General features: G+C 38.5%; 1 protein-coding gene across 1 annotated transcript in view; it reads left to right on the plus strand.

The window, feature by feature from the left end:
- Positions 1 to 21,839, plus strand: part of MALRD1 (MAM and LDL receptor class A domain containing 1) — a 334,428-nt gene that overhangs the window by 130,878 nt on the left and 181,711 nt on the right. The window contains exons 17-18 of the mRNA XM_075211472.1: positions 5,019 to 5,440; positions 19,331 to 19,418. Of these exons, the coding sequence (XP_075067573.1) occupies positions 5,019 to 5,440; positions 19,331 to 19,418 (510 nt within the window). The remainder of the gene's footprint in view (positions 1 to 5,018; positions 5,441 to 19,330; positions 19,419 to 21,839) is intronic.

Raw genomic sequence — 21,839 nt, forward strand, 5'->3', positions numbered from 1 at the left:
ACTCTCTGTACAGTGCTGCAGAATTGGTGGCACTATATAAATGATGATGATGCCTACTTTCCTTTTTATCTCCATTTACTGGATCTGCCGGTGTCCCTGCTAGGTCTAACGGCCCCAAGCCATGTGATTGTGGCTGACCCTTCCCCAGGAAATTGCTCTTCAGCTATGGGGCATTTACATCCAATTGGCTTGCGTCAAACAGCTAACTAAGAGCTCAAGTTTTATTTAAACTCTTTGTACTCTGTCCAAGTTTTCTAGTTTCAAGTGGAAAATAATATTAATCCTCAAATTCAACTTACTTTACATGATAGAGCTACAATCAGAAGAATGGTTGCAAACTATTTAAATTAAAAGTTACGTGTTCTCCCTTATGCCAGTGGCTTTCAATGCAAATGAGATCATACAACAGATTCAGCATGCATTCTGGTACTTTGGAAAAAAAGTTGACTATTGCCAATAACTCATTAATGGAGAAGAATGATTACGGTTAATACAAAAAGTATTTTCTATATAATACATCTATTTACACAAGTACACACAACGCCAAATTTATGTTAAAACCTTATAAGGGGAAGGAAAATCAATGCACATTGTGCACCATTTCAAGTGGCTCTTTTGGGAGTAAAGCTGTTTTTTTTCCCATTGCTCCATTCATTCTAGAATGAAAAAATACTGTACATTTCATCAACAATCAATGGAGACAGCCATTTGGGTTGGTCCCATAGTGGACTACCTTGGGCTGGGTCACTGGACCGCCTGCATTTTTTTTACCTTTAAAATGTTCCTAATAGGCTGCTGAGTTGAGTTTTGCCCCCAAGCTAAAATTTGCCAGCCAGCCCCTACTAAGAACCAGTCAATATCTCATGAATATTGGCCATAAAATACTTTAATGTAGTCACTGGTTCCTAGTGAAAAAGATGCTCTTTAAGTAACGCATAAACAAACTGAATTGTTTTTAAAAACAAACAAAAAACTGTTTGGAATTTCCAAAACAAATAGTGATTTTGTTTCTCTGTGCAGCAATTTTAGGCCTTTGTTTTATTCATAGTCCACAGCTATTATAGTAAATGGCTTTAATAAAGAAATATTAACATGGGACTATTCTTTTCTCAGGAATGTTTATTAGACACATTATTTATTTTAGATTTAAATACGGGCCCACTGAAACATCTCCACATCATTTTCCACTAGTATTTTGGATACTGCCTTGTATGCATCCTTTGATAAACATGATGAAACACAATGAATCAAAGCAAATTCAGTACATTAAAAATGTGAAAAATCCCTTTGAAGTCTTTATAGTGGTGGATTATTATGTTTCAAACATGGAATTTATAATAACTTAAAAGCCCCTAAAAGGTATTTAAATATTCTGTTCTTTATATGCTTTGGTCTCACTGAGATGTTGGAAACACTCCTATGCAGATTAAACCAGGGGCTCAAGAGACACAACTGTGTAATTCTACATTTTAATTGTCTCTTGTTATATTGTATAGACCTGTATGGATATATCTTATCAATGGTCCTCAAAGTGTCTCCTTAGTTAATACATTTCATGACATCTGTGTATTTTTCCCTCCATATAGACTATTGTAAAGTTGCTACGGTTTAAAGAGGGCATGCCATCTTTTTCCCCCATTATTGACCAATCTTAGAGGTATATTTACTAAACTGCGGGTTTTAAAAAGTGGAAATGTTGTCTATAGCAACCAATCAGATTCTAGTTATCATTTATTTAGTATATTCTTCAAAATGACAGCTAGAATCTGATTGGATTGACTGGTTGCTTACGGCAACATTTTCACTTTTTCAAACCCGCAGTTTAGTAAATATACCCCGAAGTCTGTACTTCAAATATTCCTCCTCGATAAATATTAATGCATAAAGTCCTGAGATGACTTATAGGCAGAAAAATATCCAAGGAGAATTTTTTTTTCGGAGAGAAATCATAAAATCATGTCACTGTTCTAGAGACTAGGGACAATTGTCAACTATGACACTATGGGGCAGATTTAATTCAGCATGACGGGACGAGATTTGTCTCCATAACAGTCCACAGAGACACATTGCATCAGAGGCTTTTAGTTTTAAACTTTTTTATTTATAACAGCAGGTAGTAACAATACAGCTCGTTAAATACTATAAGTATGAATGGAATGGTAAGAACTGCAGGGAAAGTACATGAACAAAACATATATAGTATATAATGTTGAAAGTAATGCAACAACAACGTAGATCTCTGATGGGTGCTAAAATGTCCTAGTGTAAACATATAATAAGAGTAGATGTATAGCAGAAATAGAACGACCGTGTAAAATTGGGGACATAGGGGAGATGAGATAGACTGCTGGGTTTTTTACATTTTTTTTGTGGAGTTTGATGGGAAGGGGATCAGGGGCATGTCAGAGTTTTTATAGAAGTCTCCACCCACTTTCCTTTGCGTCCTATAGTGATATGAGGGACAATGAGCAGAGATTTGTACCAAAGGGCTAATTGAATCTACCTTATGACACTAGAGCATCGAGTATAACTATTGACAATGAGTTAGAGTCGGAGATCATTATTTAGAGTTGCGCTTATGCTGCGTAATTTTGTGCCTTATTTGCTACTTGCCACACTGTACATGCGCACAATTTGCACCAGTATTGTGTGTGACATGTCTCTAACACTAGCTCCTTGCACAGGCAGAGACAGGGGTGTTCATGTGCAAGTGCGGTACTGTGAGTGCAAGCTAAGCACGTCCATAGGGCATGTGTCTGATTTTGGGTTACAAGTATATTTCATCATCATTATATATTTCATCATCATTAACCCATATTTCAAGTATAAACTACACAATATGGGTTAATGATGATGATGATTATGATGACCGTATATTTACTTTAGAAACATCTATGCTCTTGAATTAAGTTTGCACCTTTTTTAAGCTGAGTGTAACTCAAATTACAGACAAGGAAACGTAACTGTGCAGACACATATTTACATGTATGCAAATGGTTAACTTTTACGTTCAACTCTTAATCACACCCATAGTTGGTACATAAGCAATTGTCCTTTATTGTCTATATATAACATTCAATAATTGGGGCATGACATATTTACATTATCTAAATTGTAACTATAGCCTATATAGCTTGGGCCTAGATTAAAAAGCTTAAAAGTAAAAATCATAACAACCAATTAGATGATAGTTTGCATTAGATTTAACTAGACTGGATTGTTAAGATGATATATGATTGACTACAGCATATAATTACATTTTAACGTTTGTTATGAAATAAGCCACAGTTTTACATTTTTGTGATAATATATAACAACAACTCCCTTGTTCAGTCTTCAAGGAATGATAGTAATTACTCTTCAATCACTAAACGTTATGTTATTCCTTTACTTTTTCAAATCCTATTTAAATTGATTCTAAAAAGGGTCATTTACAAAAGCACAAAAGTGCAGTGCACTGCTGTTCTGTGATGTAGTATTGTGCCAATACACCCAATTCCACCGCTAAGCACATGGATTTGCGGCCCAATATGGTGGCATCTTTGAGGGTGCAAAAAGCTGGCATTGCCTTATTTGAATCTTGGGGTAAGGGGAGGAGACTGGGCATATGCATGTAGTCATTGTACAGTAAGGGCATGACAAGCTGGATCGCACACAGCATCATCTCTAAGGTGCATGTTCTCCTGTCATCATCACTTACACCCACTACAGGTCTGGTGTAAGTGCCCGTTACTAGTGATGCCGGCTGTGTATGCTGCTAGAACATGTGTTTGCAATCAAGAGCAGCTGTATAAATATATTTGATGGACAGTAGACATTCATAACAGCCTAATAAAAGTATTTTATTGTACAAAAAAAAAAAACAGAAAAAAAAACAACCTATTATTATGTTTTGTCATTAGTTACTATATTATTAACTGGTGACATTAATTAAATAGTTTTTTTTCCTGTGCATTGTTTTGTGACTTTATATTCCACATATGTATTGTGCATGCCCTGCTGTGTATTGTCTGTTAGAGCGGAGTGGACCTAACATTATCAGATGTTTCTTCAAACCCGCTCCTTGTTGAATACGGATGTGCCTATGTCCGATTACATTTCGTAACTTGTTAATTAATCAGGCCCACAATGCATTTTTACTTGCATACATGTGTTCTGTGCCAGCGCACAAATGTGTAGTTTGTAAAACAAAGACTATGTAGTGACAGTCATCAATAGTAGTCAGCACTTACACCTGCCCTGTATTTACGAGAAACTCAGGGATTGAATCAGTCGCTCCTGCGTTGGCACTGTACATTGCCTAGGTTTATCCGCCCCTTCTCTCCCCCGTTCCACCCTTAAAGTTGTAAGCAGCCGCATCATTTGCGTTTGAACATGAATTTCATGCAATTGCATTCATTGGTATAAGGTCCATATCTGATGATGCGCAGAGCCATTTCACGCAAGATACGGCACGCAAATAGACTTACGTCCGCAGTTGAATCTGCTCCACAATATTTTACTTAACTGTAAGAAATGTAGTATCACTTTCTGTATTGCCTGCAACTTAGATAATGAGAACAATATACTGTAATTTTATGTGACCATATAAAGGCAAAAGAGTGCTTTTATACAGGTTGCAAACTTTATGGCGACAATTAAAATCTTTTTTTGCTTTGCAGCCAGGAGTGCATTATTTTATATTATCATATTATACACAAGTTCCTTGTATTATGTAATGTGTTTTTCCTGCCCTGAAAGTCATCATGGAACACTTTCACAATGAGTCACGTGACACCAGTGACATCATTACTCTCCAAATTATACATTTTACCAGAGTGACATCATTACACCAGTCTCCACATATAAGTAATGACATCACTGCTGTCCATATAGAAGTATATATTTTAAAGGAGTTTTTATATATACTTATGTCAATTGTAAATTATAAATAGGATGTATTAGCTAATTATAAATTTTATGCTATCCTAAACGATCACTGCTTTTTATTACTTTATCATTACTATGGTTCATTTCAGCCCCTGAACTACAATGTGACTTTGAACATGGAATGTGTAACTGGATACAAGACACCGATGATGACTTTGACTGGACTAGACACCAAGGTCAAACTCCAACTCTTAACACAGGACCAATGAAAGACCATACTCTGGGAACTGTCAAAGGACATTACCTCTATATTGAGACGTCAGAACCTCAGGTGTACAGAAATCAAGCCACTTTACTGAGTCCTGAAATAGACGCCACAGTTAATTATGAGACTAAATCCTGTTTTTTCCGCTTCTATTACCACATGTCTGGAAGGCAGATTTATTCCTTGGCAATCTACAAAAGGACCATGAAGAACACGAGAGGCCAATTATTGTGGCAAACGTACGGAAATAAAGGAAACAGATGGTTAAAGAAAATACTATACATAAATAGTACTCAACCATTTCAGGTAATTTATAAAAAAAAAAATTGCCCTTATTTGTTTTATTATTTCATATGTTGGAATATTCACAATTATTATTATTTATTTATTTATTTATAAGGCGCCACAGATTCCGTAGAGTCAGATACAGAAGCAAGTAACAAATAGATGAGGTAATACACATAAGTAGCACAGATGAGTGTGAGTAATGCTATGGGTACTCACACGTACAAGGGATGTACAAGGAAGTCAGACACAATCATTTTAGAAGTAACTATTTAATGTTTTAGGCATAAATAAGCTTTAGGTAAAAGTTTACAATAAGATTACAATATATGTCAATGCAATTCAGCTAAAATGTATTTATTTATTTTTGTATGTATTTGTTGTAAATAAATATAGATTAGGATGGTAGTATACAGTACTATGGAGTTTAAAATGGAACTCATCCCAGAATAAATATTTTGTTACGTTGTAAAGTAAGGTGAACTCTAATGTATTTTCTCAAAAAGCTCTGGTAAGTCAGAAAATGATTCAGAAGTTGGACACAGAATGCTGCCCTACTTCTGTGAAACTCTTCCTCACATCCAGAGTCTCTGTCTTTAATGAATTAATAAAAAGAACTGTTACCAGCAGAATACTTTCTCTACAACCTTATCCTGCTTTTAGACAGGCGAAATATTTCCATGATTATGCCGGTTTCTCTGCTCTTTCTTATTACTGCATAATGCTGTACACATATGAGATATTTTACAGCCAGCCCCATTCGGCAGAGGCTGAGATTGCAAAACTGATTTAAGTCATTCTAAAACAACCATTTGTTGTAAATAGGTGGCTGCATATTATATGGCGTTTTACAATGTGTTTTCATTTTTAGACTTTTGTTCCACTTTGATGTAATACGGCTATGTCACGTTAATGACTTACAGAATGCCACTGACTGATATTGGAGCGACTAATCTGGGAGGCGCGGAGTCTAACGCACCCCCCGGTATTCACCAGGGTCCCTCGCAAGGGGGTATGGGCTTAGCTGCGTGGGGTGCGCAGGTCACGGTTCTCTCAGTTAGTTATCAGTGCAGCAGAAGAGAGCAGGAATAGTGGTACGGTCCGGGACGGTTGCCAAACAATGGTGCAGTATACAGTGGTGATCCAAGAGAGAGGTCAGGAGAAAGCTGAAGGTCAGAATCCAGCTATCAAACAGGGCCAAATCGCAGGGCAGAGAATAGTCAGGAACCAAGTAGCAACAGGAGCAAGATACAGGATGTTGGAGCTGGTGAAACAATACTCTGGCACAGACTGAAGGGAGGAGGTGCCTGAAATACTCCACAGTGGGCCCTGATAGGTTATTTCTGAATTCGGCGGTCTGGTGACCCCTGACATGCTGGGGAAAAGAAGCCGGGACGCAGACCCACCACACATGCGCGAGCGGCGTAACCCGGAAGTGCGTCCCGTTGCTAGGCAACGGGACGTGAATTGGAAGAAGTAGCAGGCATCCGTCCCCGGCACATATGCACAGTGTGGGGATGGCGTCTGACAGGCTGCAGTGGGTGAAGGGGATATTAACTGTAATAAACCTTCTATTTCCAACTGCTAAATTAACTTTATTTGGTTTTGTGATTCATATACTTTGACCATCTGAACAGTGCTCTGTAGCAACAGTGTAACTAGGCCCCCTTCCTGATGCCAAATAACATGTTGTAATCTTTGTTCCGCTAGCCCAAGTGTCAGTAAAGTGCATTGTTCTGGGACCCATGGATTACTGTGTCATTGACCCCAAATGAGGCCGTTCCTACAAGAAAATGTATCTGGCAATCCAAAACTGGATTTAATTAGCTCATATCTCCCAATATTCCCAATTGGAAAATTGGATCCAGACTATGCATATAATGTACTCAAGCCATTACCACACCCATTTTGCCCACCACAAATTGGAACTGTCTTGGGATAAATTTTGACTGTTGGCAGGTATATATATATTACTCTATTACTGCTTGAATATCTGCAGTTCTTAAAGTGTACCTACCAGCTCCATGTGTATATGCATGTGCTTGCCACTACCAACACGGCAGCATGGGTAAGGGGGATGTTGTAGCATGCACATGTTTACACAACGTTGGTCAGAACACTTTAAGGGAAATCTATTCCTGCAAATATTCACTTACAGAAACTCAATTTCAAGCAGTTACATTTCATCATTGAAACAAATTAGGATTAGGTAAGATACATATTGTGCTTTCTACAGATGGAGCACATTTATTTTACAGCAATGATATTAAACCTCTGAAGCGCGGTTTGAACACCAGATTGCATTGCAATAACTCTGCCCCGTCCATTTTATTTCAGTGGTAGCAGCAGAAGTATGTGCATCATGTTGCAATAACACTGCCCCATCAGTATTATTCAAGTGGTTATATGAAAGTGGTGCTTGATCATACTATTGATGTATCGGTATGTGTATTGTCTCAATTGTTTCCATTATACTTCACTACTTGTCTTATCGTATATACTCTTGGGATAAACTTTCTGAGACGAACCTTGAACAAAATGCTATCAAATAGCGTTAGTTCAATTTCACTAGGAGGCTGTAACATCTGTAATTAGTTCAAGGGATTGCAAAATGGATCAACATAGAGGTGATCCATGTCCTTTTTACTCTTCTGATCTGCAGGAGAAAAGTCAAGGGAATCCTGTTACTTGCTCAGAATGAATTGTTAACTATAGTGACTCAAGTCAAGCCTACCCATTATAGATCATCCTCAGCACAGTTTAGGACACTCACACAAGACAACCAATATTATCTCATTAATGAGATAGATCCAACATTGTAAATTGTGTCTCAAAAGTTTTTGCACATCAGTCTCTCATAAACTTAGCAAATCAGCTTTTTATGGTAATATTAATATTTTTTTTTATCTGCATCAGTGCCCTTAACAGTCAATTTTTAAGCCTTGTTTATAACGTAACTAGAAATGTTTATTCACCCTTTGATATTGATTTTGGCATACATCTCCTTTGTTTGTAATAATATTTTGGCATAAAATGTAATATATTTTGTAATATTGATCTTTTCGGTGAGTTATGTGTTCATTCTTGGTACTTATTTAACTTTACGGAAGGTCATATATTATATGGGTAATGAGTAGAACTGAAAATGAAAATGTCCCGTTTATACAGTATGAAATATATAGCACTACAGTTATTAACAACTCCATGAGACTTATCCTTGCCCTTGAAAATTAGAGATTAAGGATTTTAAGGATGCCTGGGAGGCAATATATATATATATTGTTTACTGGTGCTGCCCACTGGAAAACCAAACAACCATAATTTGCAAGTGCATAAAAGCTTTGCTACCATCTAGTAAATACATTTCAGTAACAGTCTCCCCAACTCCTATTTTGAACATCAAAATTTTTAGGTGGATCATTTGTGCCTATTTCCCTCTTATAGTTTCACACTAATACATATATTTAGAGAAACAACATTTAGTACACTTCTCCTACAAATACACTTCTCCTATCACACAAATCTTGCCCGTTACCAGCCCCTATCCTTACCCATTGCCCCTATTTCCCATTTTTACCTATTCAGTTCTTCTTACCCTAACTGGCGCAATGGGTATTGCTCTGTGCAGGCATTTTTCTTTGAGGTGCTCTAATTATTCTCATAGCCTTGGTGAAAATCTTGAGGGAGGAGTCTTAGCAGGAGGACCAATTACAAGCTGCAATCGAGAGATTGTGATTGGTCCTCCCGCTCATACCCCTCTTCCGCCACCATTTTTAAACTGGTGAACAGAATTGATTTGTCGGTTTTGTGTTACAGAACAGGTGGGGTCCCGGTAAAAATGGCTGCAGGGAGCTGTCCCTTGTCTTCTGGCTAGGATAGAGAGAAATTTAGTCAATTTATATCATTTACTGTCATGATTACTGTAACTGGCCTTCTTTTCATGCACCTTTCATTCTATCCTGAATGGCATGGTTAGGCTAATCTGTCCTTCATCTGCTGCTCCTCTCTGTAATGCCTGCACTGGCTCCTCATTTGCTTCAGAATCCAGTTCAAGTTGCTCACCCTCACTTACAAAACCCTCACTAGCACCTGCCCCTGCGCATCTCTGACCTCTGTTCACTCTGCTCAACCTCTGACCTCTGTCTCTCTCTTCCCCCCTGTCATGTGCAAACTAATTTTTGAGGCATATAAATCTGCAAATATGTGTTTGTGAATTCATTCCTAGAAATAGTGTGATATGGCTCAGAGGAGCTGTTTAAATCAATGTGTTTGTTTATGTTAAAGTACTCAGAGGGTGCTGGTAGATAAGAGCCTAGATCTATTGTAGGCCCTTCTATCATTTATGGCAGATCGCAAACGTGAAAGTCTTTGAAAATATCTCTTTCAGGACAGTGAAATCTAACACCTCTCTGACTCAGACATGCCGACTGCAGAACCATGGTTATATGTAAATGACAAATTCAAGCTGAATAGGGTCACAGGAAAATATCATATAATTTTCTCTAATATCATGCTTGCCAGAGGCATGTGTGGTATGCAGATGACGGGGAACTTATGACATGTTGTGTGGAGGTAAAATCATGTTCGTACGCCATACTGGTAATAAGTAAGGACAGGATAAATAAATCCTGACTAGAAAAGGTTTTTGTCAACAAGAGTCATAAAACTCTAATTTGCATTCACAAAGGACATTTAGTTCTGACATCATAGGAAGGGGGCTGTGGGCCCTGCAGCTTGGTTTTAAAACTGCACTGTGGCTCTAAGAAATTGTTCACTTTTGTGAGTCGATCTGATATTGAAGAGTGTCTCATTTTCCTGCTTCTCCCAGCACCAGAAACTTGATTATACATGAACTATCAATTCTGTGTTTTATCCTTTTTATTTTATAAGAAACAGTTGCATTATATTTGTATGTCATTTTACTAACTGTGCTATCTTAAGCATTGTGGATGTATTTTCCAAATTAAATTATACTTAATAAGTTCAAATCTCGGTGTTCTTACGAATTCACGCGACAGTTTGGTCAAAACGCTACATAATTGAAAAGAGGAGAACATTGTGGTTTATGTTAACTTTGACTAAAGTAAATTGTGCTATATTAGTTCAAAGGGAGAACCAAAGACTTCCTAAATAAGAGTGTCAGCTCTTCATTAAAAACCATGGTGGTGGCATAGTCGGTACCGCAAAGGTAGTGTGTGGCCTAGATAGGGAAGGTTTTAATCATTTTAGACAAACCAGGTGGTTGTTTTTGGTTAACCCTGTGTCACACACGCGTCACGCAGGCTCAGGTGAGTGCTGTTCGTGACACCCCCTTATTACCTCCTCTCACTCCCATCTCTGAGATTTCTCCCTGTGCTGCTCCCCACCTATGGAACTCTTTGCCTTGCCCTACCAGACACTCTCCCAACCTACATTCCTTCACACGATCCCTCAAACCAACCTCTTCACTCTTGTATTTCATACTTCCTCTTAGACCCTCAAGTCCTCTCTGTCCACCACGTTCCATTTTCATCCCACAGATTCCCTTCTCATATTGTGTGGAGTAAAAATCCTACCACATAGGAACTGAATGTGCATGTATTTATCTGGAGGACAAACTAGTACATGTAAAGAGGTCATATCTGACCAAACCAAGAAGAAGATTAGTGCAAATCTTCTATCCAGCCTTCCCATACAGCTAAAACAAATACCTGGGAAGCCATTACTATTATGACTTTCAATCAGAGGCAAGGCTTGTTTAATGATGGAAAGCCAGGATACCAATAAGATTGACTATGTGTGCTTTCATTTCAAGGAAATTACATTTGTGCCATAGAAAAAAAAGAGTGCCTAAAACTTAATGCGCTCTGCACCTGAAGGCAGAAGGTCTACCAAGCCCAATAGCAGTTTCAGGGGGTCCCAAACCTATGGGATTTCAAAGGGTAAAGTCAGTACAATGTCCACTCCTGTACATGACATTAGGCGCATGCCCTGTGGATGAACGGGTTTATAGCATGTAAATGCATTAGTGTTCAGTAAACCCTTTGAAGAACTTCTAATCGGATAAGTTGATCGCTAGCCAAGAAAACTATGTCTGGAAGATACTTTAGAGCCACATCCCACTGTTCTTCAGTTACCAAAATATCAGCCTGCCAAGTATCAAAATATTTAAAGAGATGTGAGACTCTTTCAGCATGAGGATCAGGCCGGTTAATAGCAAGAACTTCCTGCATGGGCCCAGCACATACAGTTCATGAAGGGGGCAGAGGACAACCCCAGGAATTAGGCGACCAACTTGGGAAAGCTTAGCGTGGCGTATTTGAATACATCTTGAAAATGTAAGACCAAACTGGCTTTTGAAGGTTAAACTATGAAAGTGGTGTTAGGGTACCAGCAGGAAACAGATGTATGACATAATATTTTCTTCACCATGCTAGTAAGGTTAAGATTAAAGGGGATTACTTGGGAAAGTATATTACGGAGGCCCTTTGAAGGAGCCAGATAAAACATGCTCAAAAACACCACAGAATTGTAAGTGGAAACCACCGTCTAAATTGTAGATGGAATACCACTGTCCATCCATAACTTGCTGGGAAGATAGCTATGGTATCTATATAGAACACACATTGCCGAATCCCCACATGCATGTTCTGAAACACACAAAATTCTATCTAAGTACTTCATTTTAAATCAATGTAACGTTCCCCTAGCTGTAAATGAGAAGTCAGACCAGCTATCAGTGCTTGTTAATCCGATTCTAAGTCAAAAATGATTGTTTCACAAATATCACAATTCTGTTCTGAATGATCACAAAGATATTTGCAGTACAGGTGACTGTAAAACAGTCGTAGGATCGTTAGACTTTAATCCTATGATTACAATACACACAATCAACTTAAATCCCTTATGTATGTATGAAAGCTTTCCACCTAATCTAATTGAATTATTGATACATTTGATAACACTGGGCCTATGACTACTCACATGCATGTTTATTTTTTAATAATGTTATAATTAAATAATTATCACAGAATAGATGATTAGGGAAGAACAACATATTTGGCCTTAGGTATTCTACAAGAAAATTGTCCCTATCATTTTTGTTGTGCCCAGAATTCACAGTCCTTCCTGACCATACCACAGACCAGAATGAATTGACTCCATGATCCCATGATCTCTTTATAGACTATAAATTCAGTGAAATGAGAATTGACAAATACAATGCAAAACAGACATTTGGCAGAATAGTAGCGCAAAAGCAGAACTCAAAGATCGTATCTATGGAGCTTTACTAAAACATTTAAAAAGTACTAAAATGTCCACCTAATCCAGTGTACATTCCCTACCACTCAAATCTCATTTACATATCTTGCCCTGAAAACGCCAAAAGTCATTTCTGCATTTAGACACAGTATAAGTACATTACTTCACCAGGGAATACCCTGATCGACCCAGTTTCTCTGATCCGAAGGAGCAAATGTTTACGTTTACGCAGTCACCTACAGCTTCTGACCTGTGAATATCGTCGCAATTGAGTACAAATAGGTACAAAACATTGCACGAGAAATAAATAAAATCTTTTATGGCATCCACAACTTTGCACAATTGTTAATAACCCTTATTGAATGCACTAGCAGTGCATTATTCTGATATTTTGTGTAAAAAAAAATATTATACTAGTATATATGATTATATAAATAATAATATATGATTATATCCACATAGTACATTTATATATCTGTGCATCTGGCTCCCCTAACATTCATTTGAGGCTGAACACCATCACGGCTCATCCTTCGTCACTAAGTGAGAAACATGTTTAATTGCTAGCATGGTTTACTGACTAAAATCCATACATTGCCATCATGATGTGAGAGTAGTTCTTCAGAACCTGAGTGATTAGAGGCACAGATCAGCTAGACCATTAGACCACCTGCCGAACAGTGTGCATTTCACAAATTTAAAGAAATGTATTTCTATTTGTCCTAATTCGAGCTATAAATGAGATGTGAAATTATCTTCACGGTAACTGCACTCCCTTGAGGAGGCTTTACATTGACATGCAAGTTTTGTTGGAAATGGCAATTCATTGAATGATGGTCAAAACAATCCTACCTTTGAAATCCAATTACAAAGATTTACTGAAAGGGTGGAAAAGTAGATGGGAAATTGACCCGGCTGCTAAATTCACAGACAGATTCAGTGTTGCAGAACTGCAAGGATCAGCTATGTGAAGCTTTCTTCTGTAAGTTTCTTTTCCCGTATTAAGGCAAAGTAAATTTTGGCTCATGTGCTCAGAACACTATCGTGCAGGCTGCAGGCAATTGTCTGGTATAAAAAGATAAAAAAAAGTATTCCATTTATTTAACTACCAGGATCACAAAGTATTGCATTATTTACAATGTAGTCATATTATTCCAATAATACAATAATGAAATATTAAAATGTTGGCTGTAGTGGGATTAAGGAACAGCAGGTGCAGCTCTGACACATATTGTAGAGGAAAGAGGAGTTAGCACCAACTGAATAAATAATAAAAAAAATACATGAAGCAATGTAATATAACATCACTTTAATGTTACTGGAATAAATGTATAAAAATAGTAGTGCAAAATACTATGAAAATAAGAATTTAAAGGGGTCTTCGACATTTCTGGGGGAAACTGGGTGGTTGACACTCTAGTCTCTGTTTTGGGGTTTCACTGCTCCTGCTCTAAAAAGTTACCGGCCACTGGTGAAACTGGAATGAGAATGGGGTGAGCAGCATTGGCAGGCCCATCTCACCTCCAGGCTATGTGGTGGCCACAGCCCCTTCAGTAGTTCAGCCACTACACACATGGCTGGAAGTTAAAGCAACGTTATTTGCAAATATTGCGGGTTCACTACCCGTAAATCTCTTCTCTACACTCCAGGTACTTACCTTGGTTAACTATGGGAATACCATATGCACCTCCCATGCACTCTCTGGTTCCACCACGTTGTACAAACTTCTTAATCACTTCTTTCTAGGGAAGAAACTGGACAGCTTACTTAATAGTAGGAGTATCAAATGGAAGGAGAGGGAGTGTCCGAGGCGAGGGTAGGGAGTAGAGACATTTCGCTCTAACCCGATTGCAAACACTTTGTTTTGTTAAGGGCCTGAAAGCGGGACTATGGATATTCGGGACAGGGAAGAATCCTACCCGCATAACCTACTTACCGTGCTATGGGTAAGAGCCCCTACCAACAATGACGACACTGAAAGACAGTACTCACCGGCACTGGTCACATCCTCGTAATCTGCAACTCCGTCAGTTGAACACCCAGGAACAGAGGCGACAAAACACACAAACACCCCACAGAGCTATCTACCCTCTCAAATGTGACTCCCACACTAGCGTTATCTAACGAAAACATCAAAGCAGCACCCTGATCCCAACAACGAACTAGGTGTTCAGACGCTGCACAGCTTTAATGCTACTACCAGTAGGTGTGGTGCCCTACCCTAGCTAACACCCCACAGTTCAAAGGTACAAATCACAATATGCACGCGGAATAATACATACCAATAGCCTTCCTTTAATGGGGGCCTGACTCCTGGGTCCTGAAATGAAAATTCCTAAACCAGATATTAAACCTACCTATATCCCAGGAGCCCATGTACTAATCTCTGGAGCTTTAAGGTGAAAGTTAACCTTTCACTGACTATGAGATGTTCACTCTCCTCTAGGACCGATTGACACTCCAGTCCAGCAAGGGTCACTCAGGAACAGCACAATGCAGGGTAAAGAATTCTCACCTGGAAGCGTCAGTAGCCACTGCTAGAATTCAGGACAAGTTTTACCAACACCCTGCGGAACACACTGCTCCAAATTGGAACCCGCCATTTTAACCACCAGAACTCAAAAATAGGCAACCCAAATTAGAATCACCGGCATACACCACTGCAACTCAACAAGCGGATTGTGCTGCACGTCCAACTGGAAACCCTGCCACCAATCATCCGAATACAGTGAACATTTCAGTGGACTAATAGGCCAAGGGCTTAACTTCGGTCTAAGGGAAAAATTGGGCAGGGAATCTACTGCTACTTATACAGGGACCAATAAAGGGATGAGGAATTCTACCCTGTCTAATAGTGTCCACCCACAAAATTGCAGTAAAGGAAATGCTCTCGCTATACCCTACCGACATGTGCTATGAAGTGTAGTACAACACCTTAAAGTTAAAGAGTATACTCCCTAGGTTAAGATATTGAAAAAAAACTTGCCAAATAATAAGATAATAATTGCATCAAGATAACGCATCCACAAGTACTCAACAAAATGTCACAGCTAACAGCACTGTATTAGACCATATTTCTTTCTTAACCTTTTATGTCACAGAAACAGAGTTTTAAGAGTCTATGATTCTTCATTTCATCCCCCCCCCCCCCCAAATTTTGAGCATATTTGGCTCATCATTGTCATACATTTCAATATTCACTAATCCATTCTCATTTTGTTCACTTTCCCAATTTCTTTACTTTCTCTAGTTAATTTAATTTTCTTAGCAGTCAACACTATGCCATACATTGGGAATAGTACATCAAAGTCACTTTATGTTTCTGCTTATACTGTATCCTGGGGCAAAGTTTTAGTATGATGTGTGGCTGGAAGGACATAGCCCAAATAACAGCATCCTAATCATTCAGACAGTAAAAACTAGCAAGAAAAATTTCAAGTTTTTAAATATTTATTTACAGTACTCAAATAATATTTATGCCAAAAATGTTTTTATTTGTTTTAAGGCTTAGTAGGCAAATGCACCCCTTTACAACTGCAGTTATGAATCGTCTTCTGTTTCTTCAGGCAGAGGTTTTATTTCATCCATTTATGTGAAAATGCTGATTGTGACTATTATACAGTATGCTCAAGTGAGTGGCCAATTCTTAATAAAAAGAGCTTCTGACAGATGCACTGGCTTGTCCTCAGGTAGACAGGTCTTCTTGCAGTTTGATGTGTGTTTCCAGGTCTGCATGCCTTTACACTGTGAGTGGTAACGTACACCTGATATGGCATCATGTACCAAGGCTCTAAGGATAACTTCAAATTGTGTACCTTTGTGCAGACCCAGGGCTAGATTTACTAAGCTGCGGGTTTGAAAAAGTGGGGCTGTTGCCTATAGCAACCAATCAGATTCTAGCTGTTATTTTGTAGAAGGTACTAAACAAATGAAAGCTAGAATCTGATTGGTTGCTATAGGCAACAGCCCCACTTTTTCAAACCCGCAGCTTAGTAAATCTAGCCCCCAGTCTCTAGGCTGAATGGAGTGGCAGCGTTTGTCTGGTTTCTTGGGTAAAGCAGCTCTGGCATGCTCAAAGGCCTTGACACATTTGATTAGCAAAGTTAAGGTTCAGTTCATCAGTTAAATGTAAGTCAAGATAATTGGAAGCAACAAGTTGTGAATACGGTAATTTCATATGTCTGCACTTTAGCGTTTCATATAGGCTTATATTTTCTGTTTCTCATACTCATAAAGACATTTGGGAGTTTATTTTGTCCTATAAAATAGCTATATCCTTAAGGGTACTCATAGGAGACGAATCAGTTGTTAAAGATTAAAAGCACAGGGGTAGACTGAAGTGTGGAAACAGCCGCTGCTTTGGCTTCCGAGTTAGCCAAAGTGTTTCTATGATAACATCGTCATGGTGCTTGAGGTGAGCAGCACATTTTCTAGCTGTAACGCGTTTAACAATTGAGCTACATAGGGGGACCATTTTTTATGCTTCTCTTGAAGTAAGAAAATCTGTTTTCGCTGTTGACCAAAATCATGTACTACCACAAAGGCATATCCTGAATAAATATAAAGTTAAAATATTACTCTTTAGTAAGGAAGTATGTCCTAGTGAAAGCAACCAATTCTGGGCTATGGGCTGAATAAACAAACAATAAGTAGAAGCTTTCAATGACTTTATATTGAGTGATGCCAGAGTACCATGTCTGTGTTTAAGACAGGAGCCATATACATAGAATACTGAGTTATGTCATACTTGCCAACTCTCCCGGAATGTCCGGGAGACTCCCGCATTTTGCGAGAGTCTCCCGGACTCCCGGGCGAGTGTGGCAATCTCCCGAATTCTGCCCACTTCACTAGGAAGTGCCCACTTCCTAGTGAAGTGGGCAGAATTAGATCCCAAACGCCGCGATTCCCGATGAATCGCGGCGTTTAGCCCCGCCCCCCGCTGTCAAATGACGCAATTTGCGTCATGACGTCACAGGGGGCGGGGCCGAAATGACGCGATTTTGGCCGCCCCGCCCCCTCACGCCCCCCTCCACTGGCTGGCTCCCGGAAGAGAGCTGAAGAAAGTAGGTAAGTATGAGTTATGTAAAGATGTTTCTTAGGTGAGATCTATATGGGGCAACATGAGATGTGAAGTTCTGTGTAAACTATTGTGGGGTTCACCTTCAGTAAAAAGAGGTGAAAGAGATGCAGACTTTAGAACCGTACATCTTGTAGTAATGATATTTCTGATGACAGCAATATGTCATATTTTATGAGCCTAGTGTTAGACAGTTATTGTGTTTTAGTTTGACATAAGTGTGCAGCTATTGCATGTAAAACTGCCACCGTAACTGGTGAACCTAAAAACAAGGGGGTTTAAAGGTGTGACATTAGCAGCAGTAACTACAGCTCTAAGCATGAAGGCGAAACAGCTGCTGCAGAGTCTAGTGATGAGCTGTCCTGTGCAATTGGGTGGTTCTTATTTCCATAGTGTTGTGTAAGTACAACTAATGCAAACCTTTCTTTTTCATGGCAGAACAGTATGAAGGGTTTTGTGCAAACAGGTAGCCGCAGATAGTAGAGAAAGCCTTATCTGTTACAATGTTCCAGAGGAGAGGTTATGGAATGTTCATATATGTCAGATTTTGTAAAGATATGACATCACTACTGTAACCCAGAAACCACACTGACTGCTGTAACTAGCTATACCCAGTGATAGCTTTAGTTTTGCATACTCTAAGATTTGCCTGAATCCTGTTTAAAGAAAGATGTCTTTCCCCACTGAATTATTATGTCCTAAGCAGTGGCGGAACAACCATTGGTGCAGTATGTGCGGTGCAGCGGGCCCCTGGAGATAATGGGGCCCACTACATGGCAGATGCAGAGGGTCAGGGGGCCCCGGCTCCCTCCAACCCGCCTCCCTGCACTAGATCCTCAGCTTGCTAGTTCCACCTCTGGTCCCAAGTAATGTGTTTTGGACAGGTGCATTTAAAGTTTCTGTTTGGAAACCTTGGGCCTGAGTTATTAAGGAGAACAAAGCAAAAAAAAAAAGAGTGTTTGCTCCAGGATAAACCATGTTACAATGCAAAGGGTGCAAATATGCAAATAAGTTTATTATTTTGCACATAAAGAAAATACTGGCTGCTTGTTCAAGTAACATGCAAATACTTGGTAGCTTTATTTTTACATTGAAATTTAAAGTTGATCTAGGACATGCCCTACCCCAACTATAAATCTGTCTGCACATTTTAAATTTACCTCCCCCTCCAATGCAACATGGCTCTGCAAAGGTGCAGATTTATGCCTTTTTTATACTTTGCTCTCCATAATGACTCAGGCCCCTTGTGTCTGTTTTGGGGAGAGGAGAGAGTTAGTACAGAGAGCTGATCTTACTTTCTTCTGTGGATTGAGATCCTAACAGTAAATCATCTACATTTTGTACAAGAGGAGAACCAATGTCATCAAACATAAACAAATAAATCTATTACTTTTTAATGAAAGTATAGTTTGCTTATCTTTGACAATCCATAAATTCAATTTATTTAGGACTTTTCTCATATAACACCTAAATTTTTCTGACACAGCATGTTATAGTGACATACTGGTTGGGAAACACGGGTATACTAAAATATTCTCTTTGTTTTAATAATATAATTGAAACAATAATGACATTTTTTTTCCACCTTTCAGCTATTAATCACAGGCATGGTAGGCGATGGATTTACTGGGGACATTGCAATTGATGATATGTCCTTCCTAAACTGCACATTGTACAAAGGTAAGTTTATATTTACATTTTTTAGCTTATTTATTGATTTTACTTTATACATTTTTGAAGACTTTGAGCTAGATTTATTAAACTGTGGGTTTGAAAAAGTGGAGATGTTGCCTATAGCAACCAATCAGATTCCAGCTATCATTTATTTAATACATTCTACAAAATGACAGCTAGAATCTGATTGGTTGCTATTGGCAACATCTCTACTTTTACAAACCCGCAGTTTAGTAAATATACCCCTTTGACTGAATATTTTATCACAGCGCATTGACTAATATATCTGTATATTAAGAACGCTGAACCATTGTTCTCTTGGTATTTCAGTAACTACAACCATTGTTACTACATCCACTTGACTCATTTTTGTAGGGTATTTTATCTAGAGGGGAGTTTCAATAATCTTGAATATTCACTGGGTGAGAATCCTCTGAGGATTGATTTTGCTGCTTTTGGAGGAGACAACGGGGTCATTTACAACAGACAAAGCTGACTTTCCTCTTTTATGATGTCATTATACCTGCTTATGCCTTGTTTGTGCATATGGATGACTTATATGCGGTGGAGCATTTCCAGACAATCAAATTTACGTAGGAGCATTGTTTTGTGCAGTTTAAGATCACAAAGATAAAATAGTGGCTTTGTGAGCTTGTCAATTAAATAACTACAAAAGGAGTTTACTGGAGAATTTTTTGCTCAGCCTTTAATGTGTCTCAGCTGGGGTGCAGGATGTGCCCCCCTCCCAATTCTGCCATCGCTAGGCCCCCAAGGAAGTCCCAGGTTCTTTGTACCTACCTGCTTCCCTCTCTGATACCCTGTGTGGACCTAATCATTGTGTGGACTAATGAATACTTATTGGAATGAAACATATCAATTAACTGAAAAGTAGGCAATATTAGTGACTGGATTGACTGTTTTTCATTTTCATAAAAATTGCTTTACCCCCAAAAATACCTGTCCCCACAGTGTGTAGAAGAAAAGTGTTCTTTAAGCAGTATGACTCTACCTAACTTTGCATCAAGGTGAAAAATGTAGATAAAACTATAGCAACCAACCAGACAATTGATTCTTTATCTAACTTGCACTAGACAGCTAAAAGCTAATTGATGATTGGTTGCTGTGGTTCAGTGCAAACTTTGCACTTAAATGCAATGTTAGTGAAGTCAATTGTAGACTAAATAATTATATATGAAATGATACAAATTTAATAAAATGGGAGAAGCGCCATGAATAAACTGAATTTCTTCTAATAAATTACACAGTTCAATTATATTTAACACCCCATAGAAATATCTAGTTTGATGCAAGTTCTCTAAGATATGCCTTTCATACTGTATTTGTTGGTCATAACTCAAAATCTGCTACACTAGAGCAATTTCTCCAAACCCTATGAAATTGATCTTAGAAGAATGTATCCAGCACAGATGGCAATTACAGACTTTGTGAAGAAATCTATTATATTCAGCTTTCCTTTTTGCTGTATATCCAACCTTCTTATGTAACAAATAAAACCACATCAAGAAAATCAATTTATTTCTGTAGAACATGAAGGCAGATCCATCATCAGTAAAACTTTTCCATGATGTCAAATTCTCGCAAATTGCATAATACCTAATATTCTAAAAGCTTCTTATGAACAGACAGCAACATGAAAACAAAATAAAGTATAAGCTCACTCAAGATGGGACAATGCCATTTAGCTCACACATAATGAAAAACTAAACGAAATATGCAGGAAACTTTTAAAAAAGTTAACTTGTCTTTTGAAATGTATAGGTATGTAAAATGCATATAGCAAATGCATGGTAACCGTATTTTTTATGTTATGTATATATTTGGCTAATGTCAACAGTATCAGCATCAACATTTATTTATATAGCGCCACTAATTCTGCAGCGCTGTACAGAGAACTCACTCACATCAGTCCCTGCCCCATTGGAGCTTACAGTCTAAATTCCCTAACACACATACACACTAGGGTCAATTTTGTTAGCAGCCAATTAACCTACCAGTATGTTTTTGGAGTGTGAGAGGAAACTTGAGCACCCGGAGGAAACCCACGCAAACACGGGGAGAACTTACAAACTCCACACAGATAAGGCCACCGTGCTGCCCAAAAGATGAGCATATAACATTAATCCTGTTGCATTACTTCCCCTGATCCTATAAAGGTGTTGCTAATTCTCCTTGCAGTTCAGTTTGCTCTAAAATGCCATACTCTGTGTTCCATTATTTTTACCTATCAATCAGAAACTGCATTATATGAAGTAGCTCTGTGGCAGATTCACTCTGTTACCCAGTGCTCACCTCATCAGTGTATGTTAGGCAATGAGTAGCTTTCAATGATCCACCATAAAGGTACGAAGCACGGAATCACTGGGCCTCATAGCTAAATTTGGGGGAGGACCCAGCGGTCCAGGTCCA

The sequence above is a fragment of the Mixophyes fleayi genome, chromosome 5 (genome assembly GCF_038048845.1).
Source record: "Mixophyes fleayi isolate aMixFle1 chromosome 5, aMixFle1.hap1, whole genome shotgun sequence".
Taxonomy (NCBI): Eukaryota; Metazoa; Chordata; class Amphibia; order Anura; family Limnodynastidae; genus Mixophyes; species Mixophyes fleayi.